The sequence below is a fragment of the Pipistrellus hanaki genome, assembly GCF_964339955.1.
Source record: "Pipistrellus hanaki genome assembly, chromosome: 7".
Taxonomy (NCBI): Eukaryota; Metazoa; Chordata; class Mammalia; order Chiroptera; family Vespertilionidae; genus Pipistrellus; species Pipistrellus hanaki.
In genome coordinates, this window is record NC_140509.1 from 71,643,019 (window position 1) to 71,663,876 (window position 20,858).

General features: G+C 36.1%; 1 protein-coding gene across 2 annotated transcripts in view; it reads right to left on the reverse strand.

The window, feature by feature from the left end:
- Nucleotides 1-20,858, reverse strand: part of LAMA2 (laminin subunit alpha 2) — a 447,053-nt gene that overhangs the window by 210,448 nt on the left and 215,747 nt on the right. For both annotated transcript variants that reach the window (XM_084889596.1, XM_084889597.1), the window contains exons 13-14: nt 6,408-6,509; nt 4,727-4,938 (exon numbers count right to left, since the gene is read on the reverse strand). In XM_084889596.1, coding sequence (XP_084745722.1) covers nt 4,727-4,938; nt 6,408-6,509 — 314 coding nt within the window. The remainder of the gene's footprint in view (nt 1-4,726; nt 4,939-6,407; nt 6,510-20,858) is intronic.

The window sequence follows — 20,858 nt, forward strand, 5'->3', positions numbered from 1 at the left end:
ACCATCTTGTCACTTGCATTGCCTCTCAACATATGCTAAGTAGCTTGTCAGGTGTTTTGGATACATCATTTTCTCACTTAGCCTTCAATCTTGAAAGTTAAATATTGTTTCTGCTATTTTACAGAAGAGGGAACTGAGACTTAGAAAAATACACAGGGAAGGTGCTCAGTAAATGTTGGCAGACGGAATGAATCTAATATTTACAGAATAGATTTGAGAGGCAGCCAAAGATTATGGGGAGGAACCACATGTGGGTTTAAATCCTGGCTGAGCCTGTTACTGGCAATTGCATAAATTGTTTAAGTCCCAGAGTCCTTATCAGTATAATTTCTTCAAATTATATAGATAGTCACCTGCATCATTAATTTCAAAATTAAAAGATACTACTGATACTATTTCTATAATCACCAAGACTCCTTTGTTTATAAGGATTTTCTAGATTATTTATTATATAAATTATGAGTGGTATTTCTGATACTAAAAACTCCCCCAAATTTACTCTAAAAGTCATGTGAAAACATCTTTCCCTGAAAATATTCTGCATTTTCTTTGAAGCAATAAAGATTCATGGGAGCATCCCAAAAAGGTTATGATGGCCTAGTTGTGCTCAAATTCTCAGTGGATTCACAGAAAGCAAAAGTTGACTCGTGTAAAATCCTCCACAGCTGATGACTGTTCAAGGTAGCTGACCTTTATGTGCTATCAAGATTTCAGGTTCTTTTCATCTTCTGCTAGATCAATATGATACAGAGAGTCTTTGACTGGCAATTCAATGCTTTGTTTGGGGGTGGAGGTATAGGAGGTAATACATAATTTCAGATCACACTTCATTGGGCAAACCCAGTCACATGATCACATCTACCCTCAAAGGTTAGGGAAATAAAATATTCCAAAAGGAGATTGAAAATTTGATGAATGGTATTCATGTCTATTCTAAAGTGAAAGAAATAATATATATATTTTTGTTAAGTTCTACACTGAATAGGTGCTAATGAAAAGCTGTATGGGCTTCCTGCTTGAGTTAAATATCAAAGATACTACTGAAAAGCTAAGGTTTAGAGAAATTAAAAGAGTAAAATAAGCTGTTAGGTTAAGTTTATTTCTCTTACATCCTTGAAATAAGGATGAAAATTTTTCTAGTTTTATCTTCATCTTATAAAAGAGGACAATGAGAAAGAAACTGAATAATTTTATTGTATGGGCCTCTCAGAATCCTGAAAAAAAAATGACAGCAAAACTGTCACAATTTTAGAAATATCAGTATGTGCTTTATTCTAGATATCTCCAAGTCTTAACAGTGTTTGAGAAAAATGCTATTCTTTGGAATAATGCAGGCCAGATAAAAATGCTTCAGATTTGTGGGCTGACTGGCCATTAGCTCTGCTTTTGTGGCCCTCTAACTCCAGTTTTATGGTGATCTTTTGAGGTGGGTCCTCCTCCTTATTTCACAGAGGAGGGGACTTAAATCCAAAGGAGTCAAAGGTACATTTATGGCTAAAACTATGAAATAGCTGGGTTGAGAATAAAAGTCAAAATCCTGACCGGCACCCAATTTGCCTTTCACTACCAACGCCACCCACATCACTCTCTCTTTTCTGCAGTTTCTCTTTTCTTGGTGTCAGTTTCCAAGGTTTCAATCACCGGAGGTCAATCACAGTCCGAAATATTAAATGAACAATTCCAGAAATTAACAATTCATAAGTTTTAAATTGCACACTGACCTGAGTGGCATGATGAAATCTCAGACCCTCTAGCTCTGTCCTCATAAATCATTCCTTTGTCCAGTCTATCCAGGATGCATATGTACACTACCTACCCTGTCGTCACAGAATAGCTGCTGTGGGTATCGGACTGACTGCAGAGGATGGCAGTGCTTGTGTTCAAGTAGCCTTTCTTTTCCTGAATAGTCCCAAAGCACAAGAGGACTGAAACTGGCAGTTCAGGTGTGCCTAGGAGAAGCTGCAAAGTGCTTCCTTTAAGTGAAAAGGTGAAAGTTCTTGCCTAGGGGCAATGTGTTGTGCCAGAAAGCAATGAATCTTATGAAGACAAGGGACACCAAGCCATGTTCTGCAAGGGACACCAAGCCATGTACTGCAAGTAAGGGATGGTTACACAGATAGAAGGAATAGTTTTGAATTAAAAAATACAAAAATTACTGGGAAAAGAGAGGTACTTCCTTCACATAACTCTTGTTACAGCATTTTATAATTGTTCTATTATTATAATTGTTCTATTATTATGAATCATTCTTGTTCATTTCTTACTGGGTCCAATTTATAAATGAAACCTTGTCATTGTGTATGTATAGGAAAAACATAGTACTGCATATATAAGGTTTGGTACTGTCTGTGGTTTCAGGCATCCATGGTAGGTCTTGAAATGTATCCAGACAAGGGAGGACTGTTGTAACCACATACTTGAAATGATCGAAACCCATTTGTTGAGAGAACTACCAGAGAATTAAGTCCTCCTTAAATAACTTCAAACACGAATTTTTGTTGAGATCATTTCAATTTACTTGTGCTTGCATACAAACTGTATACCAAGTCGGAAGCCTACTGTGCAAGACAAGTTGAAATCAATTCAAGTAATGTTTCACAAATACGAATCAATCCACGAGTAGGTCAGAGATTAATAAAATATAACAAGTTCACTGACTCGGGAATTCAATGCTGACTTCCAGCTCACCTGACATGGGTAGGAGTTTCAAACCTGACATTGGCTTTTACTTTTTGAACCAGAAACCTGACACCTACTTGAATTGGCTTCTGTGTCAGTTCACATGGCCACGCTCTGTGAACATGTCGCTTGGGTTTGGGGACACTTCAAAAGACTTCACATGAAATTGATGATTTTAAGATGGACAGACACTGAAATCATCTGACATAAATCAGGGGGAAACGCCTTTGGATTAATTAGTCTGAGAAGCAGTGCTGACAAAAATAAATAAGCCCCCTAGTCAGTTTTTGTCAAATTGGTTATCATTCATTCTGAGAGCCAGAGGATTCGTCTCTTTATACTGTTTAAACATTACAACAAACTCGTTTTACTAAATGGGGAAAAACATAATTAATTCCTGAGTGCTGCTTCTCATCTTCATGGCATTTTAACCCAGCTCCTAGCAGAATTGCCTCTGCAAAAGAGGTACATTGTTTGGCAGTGATTCTGTTTATGAATCCGCAGATCCCTCCTTTGGGAGGTGGTAATGATGATTACACTTAGTTGAAAGACAAACTAGGCAGCACACACAAATGACAGAGCTGGGGGAGCATCAGAAAAAAAATCCTCTTTTCAATTAAATAGTATTGGAGACATTGCTTTGATGATGGGTATGCCAAGTTGTCAGTTTGGGGTCCAATTTGATAATTTAACTTAGTCTGATTTAAAAAGGTAGTTGCCGTGATAGCTTGTTGTTTGTTATTAAAATAGAAGAGGAGGAAGAACAGAGCTCATTCAAACACAGGTGAAGTTTACATTTTGTCAGGCAGATGTCATTTTTCACAAACAAAAAACATAGCAGCCTACAGTAAGTCAGACATGGGCACATTTGGTTCGCATCAGGGAGTTCTCTCTTTAAGGAAAATAAATGGAGAACAAAAAAGGAACTAACTTTTGAAAGTGTTCTAGGTAATGAGCACTTTACATAATCATCACATAATTTTCACAATGACCCTGAAAGGTGGGCACCATTATCTCCACTTCATACTTGAAGAAATCAAGTTTCCACAAGGACCAATCACTTGTCAAAGGTCACATATATAATCAGCAATCGAATTTATTGAATTCCTATTCTGGTTGGCTCCAAAGCTCTTCCTCTTTTCTTTGTACCATGCAAACTTTATAGTCTTATAGTGTTCTATAAAGAAACTTGGGGCCATTTAAATGAAGGTGCTTATATTTCTTATTATAAACTATACTAGAGACCCAAGAGACAAAATTTGTGCAAGAGAAGGCCTTCCCCCTGCTGCCAACACCGGCTTCCCTCTGGCACCCAGGACCCAGGCTTCCCTCTGGCCCCCGGCAGGCACCCAGGACCTGGCTACCTAATTAGCATATTATGCTTTTATTATTATAGATACTGCCCTGGCTGGTGTTGCTAGGTGGTTACAGCATTGGCCTCCAAAACAAAGGGTCTTGGATTGATTTCAGTCAAGGGCATGTACCTGGGTTGTGGGTTTGATCCCTGGTCCCGGTTATTAATGTTTCTCTCTCTCTCTTTCTCCCCCTCTTCCCTCCCTTCCCTTCTCTCTAAAAATCAATGGGAAAATATATCGTTGAATGAGGATTAACAATAAACAAACAAACAAACAAATGAACTATATACTATTAAGTCAGAAACTAGTTAATTAATAGAAGAAAATACTTTACAAACTAGATTCTGAATATGGGTATCCTGAAATTACATCTATTTGGTGTCCCCCTATCTGAGTCATAAAGGAGACTTTAGTTTCCAGTATAGCACTTCTCCGTCTAGGGATCATTTTTATCACATGTTCTGGCAGAATTGCCAACGAATCACCAATACTAATGAAGGGCTAAGACAGATTTACACTAGGTGTTGTAATTTTCATCTTTAATAGAAACACTTTTTAGAACACCAGTGCTCCATTAGTATCTACTAATTGAAGACAAGGAACCTTGGACATCTTCAAAGGCACTCTTCTAAGGGGCATGCATGCCCCAAAGAAAATGTGCAAACACTGGGAGGTGCAGTTCTTGAGTTTACCTGTAGATGGCATCCACCCCAAGGCTGTCTGTGATTTGTATGAGGATCCGCTTTAAATCCACAAGTACTGTCATAAACTCTTTTCTACTGACTGGAGAATCTGTGCCATGTATGGTAAATGAGTCTTCTTTGAGTGGAAGTACATAAATATAGTCTTCAGATGGTCGCATTTCCACCTTATCTTGGGCTCTGCTGATTCTAAAGTCTTTGCCCTAAAGGGAAAAAAGAAAGTATTAAAGAGTAAAACGGAAAAGTGAGCATAAAAGGGTACAATGCGTCTGTATTTTATTAATCCACTTTGGATTATCCTCAGTAGGTTTTTAATTTCAGGTTGGCTTTCCCTGTCACTCAGTATATCTCTGGTATATGTGAAAGGCAGAGAAGGCAATTTCAATAATAGCCCAAACCAGATGCATTGCAATGTATAAGCTTCTTGGTTATGCATGACCTTGCTCCACCCCCACCCCCAAATAACTAAAACAATAAACACCTGGACACTCACACATGTATGTGATTCAAATCCTTTGCGTTTATACTAGTGCACAAGAATTGTATATTTCAAATATATTATTTTTATGGTGAATGTGGGTTGTATATAAAAATAGGGAAGAAAACTTCAAAACTATTGTTTTTAAGAACTTTTCTACATTGAAAAAAACAAATAAGAAAAACCCTGCATTCTCATATTCACAATAAAATCATGGCATCAAAATAATAGGAACTATAATGACTGAGCTATGACATTTAGATTACCCTTCTTATCTAAGTTCATTCATATTAATGACATATGATTTCTCACCATTTTAGATTTATAGAAACCTTTTATCTCAAAGGTATTCCAAGGTATACTTCTAGTTTCACACACACACACACACACACTCACACGATAAGAAAAACAGAGCCCAGGGCTGAATCAACCTTGACCCATTCAGAATCACAACTGTGCATGCAAGTGTGTGCCTTTGACTATTTGTGAGTATTGGAGGGAGGGGTATGAGAAAGGGCAGGACAAAGCCTTCAAGATTCCAACATTTTAGAATTGCCCATGGCCCTCCAAACTCTGAAAGCAGCTTTTCCCATATATTTCTTACCTAAAATGGGAATTTTGAAGTAAAAATTATTTACCAACACCTAAATAAACAAGTTTTTTCATTTGCTTCTGCCTCATACAAACAAAAAAGTAGAACAGATTCTACTTGGAAGCAAGGGGAGATGGAAAATACACAACCATGTACATCAGCATTTGCCCAAACACGTTCATCATACTTATTCCCTTGGGAACATGGCCATTATGTTTTTAATTCAAATTGCAAGCCAGGTCTAAAGGTCTGCTTTATCCCTAGAACCCAATGAAAATAGTTAGTCTTCTAGGTATGTCTCAGAATGAAACATAAGGCTGACATAGAAACAAATGTCCAAGACATAACATTTTTCTATCGTACTATATAAATATTGATGTTAAAGCAATCAAGTAAGGAATAACCTCAAATTAAATCTATAATAATAAAAGCATAATATGCTAATTAGACGGGACATTTTTTGGGACATCCTTCTGGACAAAGCTGCAGCAGAGGGGGCGGAGGCAGCCACCACAGCAGAGCCCCTTGCACGAATTTCGAGCATCGGGCCTCTAGTAAAAGCATAAAACAATTGAACGTGAATGAACCTTTCCATACTCTACCTCTAAGATAATCATAAACTGGAGTACGAGTACTGTATCTTCTTCTTCTTCTTCAAGGTCATATGATATGGTAAATGTCAATTGTCCTCCAGCCGCTGTGAGCTATAAGAGAGGAGATATATAATCATTACAGGACAGGAGATGGGCTGTTATATCATATTTTGCTTATCATTTTAAAATAATTTCATTGTTTTAGAGGGCAGGATTTGGAAGAAGCAGAAATTCCAAGAGTACAGAGTAAGAATGACAGACATTTCTTTAGAAGTAACCTTTATACGAACCTTAGCAATCAAGGACGAGCCTGACACAAATATCAATTCAGGTATTATTTTCCCCAGTATCACAGGCTTGCAAAAATACGTTAGGTTCCAAGAAACCAAACACAGCCTCTCCTGTCAGTTTCCAAGTCTATAGCTTGAGCTTTATAATTTCCAAACAGAAAAGGATCTTTGTCAAAATGGGGAGATGTCTAGCCATCCCCGAGGGTCACTCACTCTCTGTGGGTCTAAATGCTTTTAACAAAGACATCACTCCATTTGACAGGCACTTTACATAGACTATACGCTAAGATGAGAAATTCTGCTGGTCAAAGAAAAATAAAAAAGTAGCATCAAATTTTATATTATGATAAAATTTCTTCAAAACTCCCAAAGAAAATACATTTTCCTGCATAACATCAAATATGCTTAGTTTGAATGAATGTTATCCCTTTTCATCAAACAAACTTCTTTTCTTCCAATATGCCTGCAAAGCCCCATACAGTGTATGCTTGAGGTTTACATCTCTTGACATTGATAGTAACATTGGAAGCTCAAAAGTTTTCAACATTATAGATTTATATCCCAATATCCTTCCCAAACTCAATTCCTAGCTCCTACTAGGTATTTTATCAATTTAGAAAATTCTAAAGTCCTCTTTGAAATGTATAGTGTCCCTTTTTCTGCTGCCTTTCTAGACTCCTCGCATTGAGAACATGTCTGGATGATTTTGAACAAGCATGCTATGTGGTATTGTGGCTGCTTCTCTTAATAGAACCAAAAGCCTTTTACATAGATTCACCCCTCATTACTCACAATAATGCCAAGTGCGCCAGTCCAGGCAGATATTTATTGTTTTATATGTGAGGAGGCATTAGAGGAAGGCTATTTCTCAGCGGCGCTGGGGAATAAAAGTTTTCTGAATTTTAGTTCCTTGCAGAGCTCCATGTAATGAGCCCTTAGAAGACATCGCAGAGCTTCAATTTAAAACCCTTGCTTTAATCAGCCACTGGGAGCACTGTGTGATTCCCAGCGGAACCACTTTGAGAGGAACCAGGTTCCTCCTCCTCCATCCAGTGCATCTCGGGAAGGGCTTTGTGATCAGGCTCTGCCCTGGGAGGCCACGGGGAGCCAAGGCTGCAAAGCTGGGTCTCTCTGCTTTGACAGCATGGAGGAAACAGCAGAATACAAATCATCAGCTTTGTTTTATGAATATCTTCATTTTCAATGCTGCAGTGGAATTTTTTTAAAGGGACTATAGCATTTGCATTGACTCTGTCACTCAGGCTCCAATGATGATTCCTGTCCTTAGAAATGATCTTGCTTTCCTATCATGTGGATCAATAATAATATAAAGCATGAACTAAGGGTAAGACTAATTCAATCTAGTATCCTGAGGACTTAGAATAATAATAGTAATAAGAATTAAAAATTGTTTTTTCACTCATATTTCATAAAGCAATCCCCCCAACTCCTTTGTTCATCTTTGATACTCATACTTTGGCATTATTGGAAGCAGTTTTTGTATCATCTAACAATTTTCATGATTGAATTCATTCTTCTTTTTCCTAAATTATGTGAAAGACAATTTTTTGAAAGATGCATACTATTCCCAGACTTTTTTTCTTCTCAAGCCACAAGTATGCATTTCTAAATTAGAATCATCTTTTTTTTACTCACCCTAGAGGCAAATATTTATGTTAATCTTTATATAACTACTTAGTCAAATATTTAATTAAGTAATTAAAAAATAATTGCTTAAGATATCATCCTGCAATTTAGAGGTTGTATTCCTAGAAATAATCACTTACTCTCTGTTAAATTCCTTTGCCTCTATTTTCCCTTTAACTCCATAACTTCGTCATAAGCAATAAAAGCAAGCATATATTTGCTGTTGTTTACAGCTAATCTGTCTTCCCCAGTGAATACATACCATTGTAAGAGATCCTTTGTAACAGTCAGTTATAATACCTCTTTTCTGGGGGATAGTGATTTTTGGGGATGGGGAGGGGAAGACAAACAACTTTGAGAATATTCAGAGTGTCAACTATCCCTTCTTATAGCTCTGGATAAAGAATCCTCTGCCTCTTCTTTCCAAAGATCTCTTACTCCATCTCCCAAATGCCACCTTTGCTGGCCTCCATGTCCTTGCTTCCCGCTCTAGGTATTACCTGTGCTTATGTATTAGTTTCACTGTCAAACTCTGTGACATGGGGTATTTCACTCATTTTCTTCATTCCTACCCATTCACCTTTTCTTATTTTATCTACTGCAACCTGTCTTTCACCCCTATTACTCCATTAAAATACTCATTGAAAGGTAATTTATTAACTCTATCTAGCAACCACTAATGGGCCTCTTGTTCAGTTTTATTCTTAATCTTTATGTGACATGTTCTTAAGATTCCTAGCTCCTTTGTCTTCTACTGCATTAAACTCTCCAGAGATTCCTTTGCCTCACCCTGATTATACCCCCATTTCATTTATAAATACATTTTTCTTTCTTATCCTATTCTCATTGTACAGATGTTTCCAAGACTCCTGCTTCCTTTTAGTTATTTTTTCTTATTGACTTTTCCAGTCCTTTCATCGTCTATGGCTATACCTTGTTCCTTGTTCCATCTTTTGCTATGTCCCTATATTAGTTTGCTTATTCTTCCATAACAAGTACCAGAGACTGGTGGCTTAAGTAATAGAAATCAGAAATCAAGGTATCAGCAGGTAGGTTTCTTTTGAGGCCTCTCACATTGGCATAGAAATGGCCGTCTTGACCCGTGTCCTCAAATGCTCTTCCTCTGAATTTGTATGTGCTCTAATTTCCCCTTCTTATAAGGACACCAGAATGTTGAATTAGGACTCTCCTAATTACATCATTTTAATTTAATTACCTCTTTAAAGAACCCTTCTCCAAATGCTGTCACATTCTGAGATTCTGGGGGTTAGTACTTCAACATATAAATTTATGGATAGATACAATTCCGCCTTCAACAGTTCTATATTGAGTGATTGTTCAATAATGTCTCAAACACTCAGCGTACTCAAAGCTAATCTCATTATTTGGATCTTCCTAGGAAACAAACTTGATTATTTTCCCCAACTTCCATGATCTGATCAAGCCAATTGCTTTATTTCTCTATTTCAAATTGGAAATCATAGGTGCAATACAATATTATCTTCACTTTGTTATTTATATCAGATTACTTTCTCAATCCTATTCTCTTGAAATGCTTCTTATTGAACTTGCTATTTCCTTTGCCACATCACATTTACTATGCCCCATCAAGCTTTGAACTCAATTCTCTGACCTCAGTCTTCTTGTTGGGGAATGTTTTAGTATTATTACTTCTGTTTTTATACTTCCCTGATGAAGAACCTCCAGAAGTCTGGGATCTATAATACAATTCAACTTCCTGTGCAGTTTAAATATCCTCTATGATCTATGCAGCCTCTTGTTCACAAAGGCACTGTTGGATACTATAAATGTTCAAAAGAAATACAGCAGAACTCTACATCTGTTAGACACCACACAAACAACTAGTCAAGTTAGTTCCTAATTTTAACATTAGATAATGCTATATTCCTTTTAAGAATGTTCTCAAAATGTTGAGCTGTTTTTGTTTATGGAATGATAATAAACTATCATTCCCATAGCATTCCAGTTATTCAATATATATTTTTTTTTTTCAAAGAGAAAGGAAAGAGAGAGAGAGATAGGGACATCAATAATGAGAGATAATCATTGATCGACTACCTCCTGCATGCCCCCCTACTGGGGATCAAGTTGGCAACACAGGCATGTGCCCTTGACCAGAATCAAAATTGGGACCCTTCAATCCGCAGGCTGGTGCTCTATCCACTGAGCTAAACCAGCTAGGGTTAGCGCTTTGACTATTTAAATGCTATTTGTTGCCCAGCTGATGTCCCACTGGTCAGAAATTGAGGGGGCAAAAATAGGTTTTCTAGTAATATTCCCAAAGTCTACCAAGAAGTCAGTGGCAACCATAACAGACAAGAGAGTTACATATGGGTAGAGCTCTGTATAAACCAACTTAGCCATTAATACTGAAGAAGTCTAACAATATAGCACATGACATTAGAGTATGTGCAGTACACATAACTTTAATTTGCCACAATTTTGGACTTTGTAGACTCTGTTTATTAATATTATCACTGAGACTTTCAAATTCCTCCCTTTTGGGGACAATGTTGATTACCGTAATTTTACAGAGCACTGCATGTACAGCCAATAGAACGTTTCATTTTCTTGTGCTCTTTTGAAACTAAACTATTATCATTCTATTGGCTAGAGAAATATGGTTCTCCCCAAGTAAAAGTAAGTGGAATTCCAGGTCCCTTTAAGGCAATCCTTCCATTTACGGAATAGATTAGACTATATTTACTAGAAATGGAAGTTGTGTTCCTTTTCAATACAAAGAGAAAGTGCATTAAATGAGAATAGTTCATTCTAATGGGTCCCCAAGGACACAGCCTTTTACGTTTCTCCTTACATCAAGCAAAATTCTTTTCAGAGGGATTCATATATCAAATTGAGAAGACACTGCAGGGAAAGTAGCAGCACCCATTCATTCCTGAAGATGGTTCAGAGCTCAGCCATTTACTATCCCGATCCTCAATTTACTCCATTAAGAAAAGAGCAATACAAGTAGCTGTTTCCCATGAGTACCTGTTTAATTCTACCTTCAGGGGAAAGAAACAGCTTGTTTGCACGTAATATTATAGTTACTCTGCAATATATCACCTAATGTCACATGTAGTAATGTAGTGTGCATGTGGCATATTGCATTAAAGATTCAATGAGGCAGAAAAGTTTTCCCTCATGATTGGAAAAGACAAAAGGTAATTCATAAAACCAAGCTTTATAAAAGTACTAGAATTAGGTTACTTGTGCTCTAGCCTCTCTCTTTTTCCCCCTGCCATTCTCAAAAATCATGAATTGAAGGGAAAAGGATGAGTGATCTATGGAGGACAATACATCTGGGGGGAAATCTTTTTATAAAAAAAAAAAAAAAAAGCCTGGAATATTTGGTTCTCTGATGTCAGGACATCATCACTCTTACTGCACTAAAACCTAATATTTGCTTTTGCTTACCAGAGTAAATATTTCAGGGGGAATATACTAAAATCAAACGAGAAAAAGGCTATGTAATATTGAGCCAGATAAATAAAACATACCTGTCAATTTCAATTTAGCATCACAAACAGAGCAAGTGATTCTCTTCTTTAAATTCCAAACCCCTGGAGCCTTAAACTCTGAAAAGATGCTCCTCCCACACAAGTGTTTATTAATGCATCTATTCATGGCGCTCTCTTTTAAAACAGCGTTCCATTTCAGGCCATGCTTTTCTATACATTTAGAACACTGAAATAAGAGCACGTTTCTCTTCTTTCAAAGCTTATTTATTGTTCCTAACTATTTGAATAGAACAGATGCAAGGTGATGGTGAATTAGTGAATAGGCAGAATTTACATGAGAGATCTTAAAGTTCTATCACTTTTAATGCATAGAAAATGGACTGGGAGTTGTATGTGTCAAACAGACAATGCATTCTAGAAGGTTGATTTGGAAGGTGAAAGATTCCATAGTACAGAGATACAAAGAAAATCTTGAAGAATGCAACTGCTTGCCTGCCTTCATTTCTCCCTTTCTTTTTTTCTTCCTTCTCTGCCTGCTTTTCCTGTTTTCTTTCCTTCCTTTTACTCACCTTTCCCCCCCTCTATTTCTTCTTCTTCTTCCTCTACCTCTTCCTCCTCCTCCTTTTCTTTCTTTTTAGTATTCTAAGTAGAGTTTTGACAGTATTTACTTTGCAATAACAACGATGTCCTTTTCATACATGCAACTATTAGAAATAAGTTAAGGAAAGGGCTATCTTCAGGATTTTTTCCCTTTTAGATTTGGCCACTTCTAATCTGACACGATGATATTGCATTCTTTGGCATTTTTATCATCTGAATTTCATAAGTATCCAAAGTAGTGATGAAAAGTATGAATGTGACAGGGCCAAGGCCAGAGCTTTGTGGCAGCCAGTCTTTCAGTGTAACACTAACTGACCATTCAGTGTCTTGCAGCCTGGCCCTCCTGCGTATGAAATTTCTCAACCTTATTTATTGTTCCTAACTTTCACCATGACTTTTCAAATCCTCACAACTGGCCTTCTAGCCAATATTTATACATAATGATTCTTACTGGAAGTGCCAAGAGATATCCTTTACAGTATTTTGTTTGGCAGAATGAAAACAAAAGTCATTATGAGAGACATATCTAGGGGAATTGAGAAGTCAACATGAGTTACCTATATACGTTTTTGTTTAAATCAATTATTTATTCTCTTGAATCACACCAACCAAAAACTTCAACATAAGTTTCTATCTCCAATTATACTCTCCTTATAGTCAGTTATGGTTCAAAGCAAATGGAATTACAAGGGTTTGATCAGATAAGAATGTTGCAACAGAAAATCAGATAATGAGAACTTCTCAGGAATAAGTGGTCCAGAGCTAGCTAGACAGATCAAATTTTAAGATATAACAAAATAATTATTTTTTTTACTATTTCATGTATTTTTTTTTACAAACACTTAGATCCTTTTGGGGCACTTAAGTATATAAACACCGCATGAATAGATTTGCTAAAAAAGAAGAGGATAAAGTGCTTAAAAGTACAACATCCCATACAATAAATTAGTAGTTAGTGTTTTGTTGTAGGTCTTCTGACTTAGAGAACTGTGGGCTACTCTGTGACTTGTATTATCAAGTATTGAGTTGAAATAGTACAGTTGCCCTCAGCCAAAGTGGCTCAGTAGTTGAGTGTTGACCTATGAACCAGGAGGATCACGTTTCAATTCCTGGTCATAGCACATGTCTGGTTGCGGGCTCAATCCTCAGAAGGGGACATACAGGAAGCAGCTGATCAATGATTCTCTCTCATCATTGATTCTATTTCTCCCTCCCTCTCCCTTGCTCTCTCTGAAATCAATTAAAAATATTTTTTTTAAAAACACCACATAAACATAGTACAATCTCAACAGATGTGAGTAAATGGCAGCAGCCAAATTCTCAGAATTGCTATTTGTTATCAAGCCCAGGCTCAAAAACAGGGTCTTTGCAACAGCTGTTTCTTTTCTGTTTACTAACTTATGTTTAGATAGAACATTCCATTACTACTTTTGCTGAGGGTTGTATTGATTTATGTGCAAATATTCAGCACAAATAACACATGTATACTTAATTAAACAATGATCTAATAAAATCATAAATTATGATTTTATATATACATATGTTTCTTATTGACCAGACCTTAAATTTTTTTAAGTTCTCTGCCAAAAATAAAATAAAACTGCATGTTCATGATATGTCATATTGATGATTAAAATAACAGGACACATTTTAATCCAAGTTCCAGTAAGTTAAAGAGAAACAGACTTAACTATTTTCCCATTAATGACAAATGAATAAAAACAAAATACATTATTCTCATGGGAAATTTATAAGGACACTGTAAAAAGAGATACCAGCGTTGTTATTTTCTATTTTAATGAGAATTTTAACTAATCTTTCTCTTACTGCTTAATTATTTTGCCTTAGAGAGATATTCATTACTTGGGATAGAATGCAGCTAGTGTATAGCCTTTCCTTCTCTTACTGCAAAAAATGTATGAAAAAGAGTGTAGAAAGCAGAGTTCTCTTCTTGCCCGGAGGCAATTCTCAATGTTTATACCCTTAAGGACCCTGAATATGACTGGAAGAGCTGTATGTTTAAATGAGTCAGTTAATTTCAGGTTTCATTATTTAAATAAAGATTATTTTGAAATAGCAGCCAACTATTTTCCACAAAAGCAGTGGCCAGAACACCAATCTTGGAATACTATTTTGATTTGATGCTAAATGGTCCTGCCACTATTCCTTTTCCTCTCTCCTCTCATTCATGAACTCTGCAGGTGATTCTTTATTACAGCAGTGGAAGCTGGTTGTACATTTCAGAAGAAAAAAATTCCCAAATGTACAATAGAAACCAAATCTCACCCCAGAAGAGGATCAACAGGCCAATTAATTTTTTCATAAGGAACAGATAAAGAGTTGTGTTTGTTTTCTGACATGTCTATTAATAAAGGAATCACATATAAAACCCACAAAAGATCAAGCTCATACCTGAAGACTTTCAAGACCTGAATTTCGACTGTGTTTCTGCCTTTAAATGATTTATGTTTTTCAGAGTCTAAGTTAATTTTCACTAAAATGAGCTGAATTGCACTGAGGATGAAATGAAAAAATACACATAAAATTCCTCATCTAGTACCTAACTCATAGGCTATTTATAATAATAAAAGCATAATATACAAATGGACTGAATGACCAAACAGCGGAATGACCAGACCTTCCAGACAAAACCGGGGCTGCAAAGGCCTACTCTTGCATGAATTTCATGCATCAGGCCTCTAGTATTCAATAAATGTGTTAAGTTATATGGTTTTAATAAGGATCATTTGCAAACTTAAAAAACACCATGCATGCTTCACACAAAACCAATCATAACGATATTTATTTCAAAATTCTAAATGCAGTTTAAAGACTTAAGAGTTTCTGGAAGAGATCCCAGTGGTGGCAAAATTCACATCTTATTCGTGTTTTAATGCTTCCTTGAGGTACTTTGCACAAGCATCTTACAAACAGTATATGTTGCATAAATATCTGCTGATCGTTAATCAAATGCAACACTACATATTATTTCAATGAATTATAGATGGAGAGGGCATAAAAACCTGGGGCAAATTTGTCCCACCCCCATGAAATACTTTGTGGTTTTATTAAAATGGGTCTTGATTGGCTTTCTCTATTCTTACCTTAAAAACAGCCTAAAGGAAGAATGTCTAGTTGAGCTTTTCGGTTATTTAAATTTACTACAGGAAATTACTGTACTGCTGACTGGCAAATCACAAATGTGTTAGTTTGAAATTAAGAAACCTTTAGCGTTTAAGAATTTAGATCTGCAATTAAAAGATAAACTCAATCTCTAAGGCTTTAGACATTTGCACACATAAAGAAACTATATGTCATTACTTTTCGCCAGTTTCTATATACCAGAACAGTGTTTGGCAAACCGCGGCTCGTGAGCCCCATGCTGCTCTTTGCCCCCTTGAGTGTGCTCTCCCACAAAATACCACGGCCTGGGCGAGTCTATTTTGAAGAAATGGCGTTAGAAGAAGTTTAAGTTTAAGAAATTTGGCTCTCGCTGAAACCGGTTCGGCTCAGTAGTAGAGCATCGGTCTGCGGACTGAAAGGTCCCAGGTTCAAGATTTATATATATATATATATATATATTATATTTATTGGAGTTGGGTCTTCTCTACCCCACTGGATTAAATTAACTTTTCATAAGCATGGTTTTCACATTTTCTGGGACCCTTAGGAATTTGCTGTTCTTTCTTTTGTATGGCTTTTGTTAGTACATGTAGCCAACAGACCACCTGTAACAGGTATATCCCGTGTTATTAGATACCCAGGTAAGGAAAGTTGCATTCATCTTCTTTGTGACTCCTGTGGATAAACATTCTTCCCTTCTGGTGGAAGGAGCTGTTAAATGGACCAGAAATCCTAGGACGTTTTTCTGTTGCCATTTACAAAGTATAAGAAGTATTGCTTGTTGAGTTGGAAATATTTTATATTAGTCATTAATAGCGGGAGATAGACTGTATTTCAACTGTTGACACAGCTCCCATGCATTTCCACATACTAGCATCTGAATGGTAGCTCAGTGAGAAAGGCTGACAAGGAGCTTTGAAAATTAGTGAAACATAAAAGCTTTTGACTGTGATCTTGAGATGCAATTTTGTATTTATGATGTTAAATTACTTGCCTTCTTTTAAGGAAAGAAACAGCTGGTCTGTGTGGGAGAGATGTTTAGTTATGTTTGAGAAGAAAAAAAACAAAACAAAAGCAAAATCTTAAAACTTTAAAGAAGTAGTATATAAAAGTACATATTACAAAATTCAATACAAAATGTTAAAGTTTATAGAATGCATGAAGGCTTCCCCTCCCCAAGAAGTATACGGTTGCTGGGCTGATGTGAAAATGCATGAGGAAAACAGGTCTTGCCAGAAGGTCATGGTTCAATTCCCAGTCATGGCCCATGCCCGGGTGTGGGCTCAATCTCCTGTATGGTGCATGCAGGAGGCAGCCGATCAATGGTTCTCTCTCATCATTGATGTTTTTCTCTCTCCCTCTCCCTATCTCTCTGAAGTCAATAAAAATATTTTTTTTAAAGAAAATAAGTCTCCAAAGCTACATAAATATTGCTCCCTTGTGATAGAGTGAGAATGTATGTGTTTCATGTGGTGATTGATAGGACGCTTTTATGTACCACTTTGAACTCTTAGCAGGAACTTTGGAGTTTCCTGAGGGTCAGTCCGCCTTTCTATGGCAGAAACTCTGTTTTCTTAGAAAATAGTAAAGAATACTGTTTGTACTCCTTTTCTTATGAAAGGGTGCCTGTGGTTTTGGGGAATTGGGGAACTTAGTAGAAAAATAAAATACTTACTCTTATAGTTTATAAAAAATGTTCAGTTTTATTTTGAAACTTTATACTTTTTGTTGTGTTTTGTTTTCACTTCTGGTTTTGTGTGTTTTTGTTTTGTTTTGTGTTCTTTTTTTTTGGTGTTTGTTTTTGTGTGTTTTTTGTTTTTTGTTTTTGTTTTTTTAGCTAGGGAGGCTGTATTCTGACCTACTTCTAATATGTAGTTGATGAAATTTATAGATTCTGGTGAGGCTATTTTAGTCTAAGATTTACCTAATAAAGATAAAATAAATGAAGCGAAGACATATCTAAAACAAGGAGTGCAAGAGGCAGCTGATCGATAATTCTCTCTCGTCAATGTTTCTAACTCTCTATCCCTCTCTCTTCCTCTCTGTAAAAAAATCAATAAAATATATATTTAAAAACAAAAAGAGAGAAACATTTGTAAAATCACAAGTCTAGTATGAGCAGGGTTGACTAACACTCAGTTTCCTAATTCCCTTTTCTTTGTATTTTCTCTGCATCACTCTTCCAGAAACTCCCCTCTCTCTTTATTTATATATAAAGTAGGGGCCTGGTGCTTGAATTTGTGCACCAGTGGGGTCCCTCGTTCTGGCCTGCAGCAGTGGGTCAAAACCAGATCTTTAACATCCCCTGAGGGGTCCCAGATTGTGAGAGGGCACAGGCCAGGCCAAGGGACCCCACTAGTGCACGATCAAGGCCAGGGAAGGACTCTGGAGGTTGGCCACCTGGGGAGGGGCCATACAAAAGAAAGAACAGCAAATTTCTAAGGGTCCCAGAAAATGTGAAAACCATGCTTATGAAAAGTTAATTTAATCCAGTGGGGTAGAGAAGACCCAACTCCAATAAATATAATATATATATATATATATATATATATATATATATATATATATATATATATAAAATCTTGAAGTTAGTCTATACCTGAACACTAAGACATAAAAATATTGATCTTTATTTCTCTTCTGAACCAAACCATTTTTGTCAGTAATGTAATTCTTGGAAGTGATAGATTTAATTTAAGAATATTAGATATTTCTTAAAAATTCACTAAAACTAGATAATAAGGAAAGCTTACATGCACCACCACCTGATCTTTAATAGTCCTTTTTTAATGGTTAATAAGAAGTTTTATAATATGAACAACCTTCCATCATTTTAGAGTCTACAGCAATATTTCTCAAAGTTATCATGAATGAAGTTGACTGAAAACCTTAAATATTTCATTTATTCCCTCACCTATCAAAGAACTATAGACATTTTTTTTAGCCCCAAAGCACTTATATTATCATTAAGAAAACATGGGGCCAGCTGAAACTGGTTTGGCTCAGTGGATAGAGTGTTGGCCTGTGGACTGAAAGGTCCCAGGTTCAATTCTGGTCAAGGGCATGTACCTTGGTTGTGGGCACATCCCCAATAGGGGGTGTGTAGGAGGCAGCTGATCAATGTTTCTAAATCTCTGTCCCTCTCCCTTCCTCTCTGTAAAAATATCAATAAAATATATTTTTAAAAAAGAAAAGAAAAAGAAGACATGGGGCCAGAGAATATATACTATCTGCCCAATGCCAAATTGCAAACAATGGCAGAGATCCTGAGACCTGGTATTCAGTCCTACATCTCTACAACTGACCATTTGCTTAGGGAAACATATTTTACTTTATTATGTCCTAATCATTTTAAAATAGGATATACGATGGCTTAAAATCCCATTGAGTGTCACTGGGTCTTTGTCCCCTCTTTAGAATCTGGGTGAGTTTATGAGTGCTTTGACCAATGCAATATTGTGTGAGACTCCTGAGGGAAGGTCATAAAATAGCCATTGAACTTTTTGCCTTGTTTCCTGGGTACATATTCTCTTGAAGTTCTGAGCTTCCATGAAGCAAGTCTCCCTACCCTGTGGTCACCGTGCTTTGAGGAAACCCAACCTAAATATATTGGTCATTCAGAGAGTACCTGGATGTCTGTCTCAGGTGAGTCCAGCCTCTGAGTTACAGCATTCCAGACCCCAGACTTTCAATTCACCCACAACAATTCAAATATGCCTGCTGAAACCTAAGATATCACAAAGCAATGACTACCCATCCCTGAAATACCTTATCCCAATTCCTTATTTGAAAAATTTGTTGGTGTATTGAATGTTGTTTTACACTACTAATTTTGAAGTGCTTTGTAACTTAGCAAAGATAAGTGAAAAATTCTTTGATCTTCGTTTTCTCCCATATGAGCTCAGTATACCAGCTAAGTTGATCAGTTTAGCAACTACCTGTCAAAAGCTATGTTGTTTTATAGATTTACTTTTCTTACCTTAAATGATCTTTATTTGAACATACCATTGTTTCATCTTTTCACATATTATTTTTTATGAGAACACAATAAAGTGTCTTTGTGCTATTGCTTTCTCTGGACAATTACATTTTAAAATTTTATTCATTCATTCATTACTAAATATTTATTGAATATATAATCCATGTTTTAAAAATGGATCGATGTGAAAGATATAAAGAGAATTTAAAAATTGCTTTCCAGGGGACTGGAGAGAAGGGGTCATTAGTCACAAATTATGTGATAACTATTATGTGTCATACTTTTTTCTAGATTCTTGAGTTAACTATTTGATTACTTTTTCCTCCTCTTCTCATTTATAAGAAAACATTTAGGACTTTAGATTTACACCTGAATACTACTGTTGCCTCATCTCAGAGTTCTGCTTTATGATACTTTGATTTTATATACTATAGTTGTAACTTTAATTTCTTTTTGCCATAACAGTTATTATATAGCATGCTCTTAAGTTTTTAAGTGGTTTATTTATTTATTATTTAAAATTTACACTTGACTATGACATGGTCAGAGAACAAAAACTAAACATTTTCTGGTATTAGAATTTATATATGATATGTGTATATACATGAGTGTATTTGTGTTGTTTGTTGTGAGACTAATTTTTTAAATATTGTGTTGGGATAGGTCCTGCTTATCACTATGAAATAAAGAGGATTTTTAAGTATTACACTGAGTGGCCAGAATATTATGATCTCTGAACACATAATAATCTGGCCACTCAGTGTATATCCTATATAATAAAAGGCTAATATACAAATTGTACCTTTGACCAGGAGTTCGACCATCAGGCAGGCCGGTCAACAGCCCATGTCCCCTCCCCCTGGCCAGGCTGGCCAGACCCCATCCATGCATGAATTCATGCACGGGGCTTCTAAATATATATATATATATATATATATATATATATATATATATATACACACAACCAGATTATTATGCATTCAGAGATCATACTAATCTGGCCACTTAATGTATTTTTTATGTTTATATCTTCAATAAGATTTATTTGGTAGATGTTTACATTATCTTTTCTTACCTTTCAAAGATTGCTTCATATATTAAAGTCTACCATTACTGTAACTATTTGCTTGCACATAGACACAAAAGTAGCATGGAATTTGCAATGAGTATTCCTCAAACACAAGAAGAAATTCATGATAAATTGGCATAGGTTTTAATTATAATAAATACAGGCTGGGGAGAACTAGTGGTATGAATCGTTTCATAGCTATCAGGCAGAATTTGGAGCATTTCTAATTAGCAACTAATTTTAAGAAAATATACTAATAAGAAAAGTTTG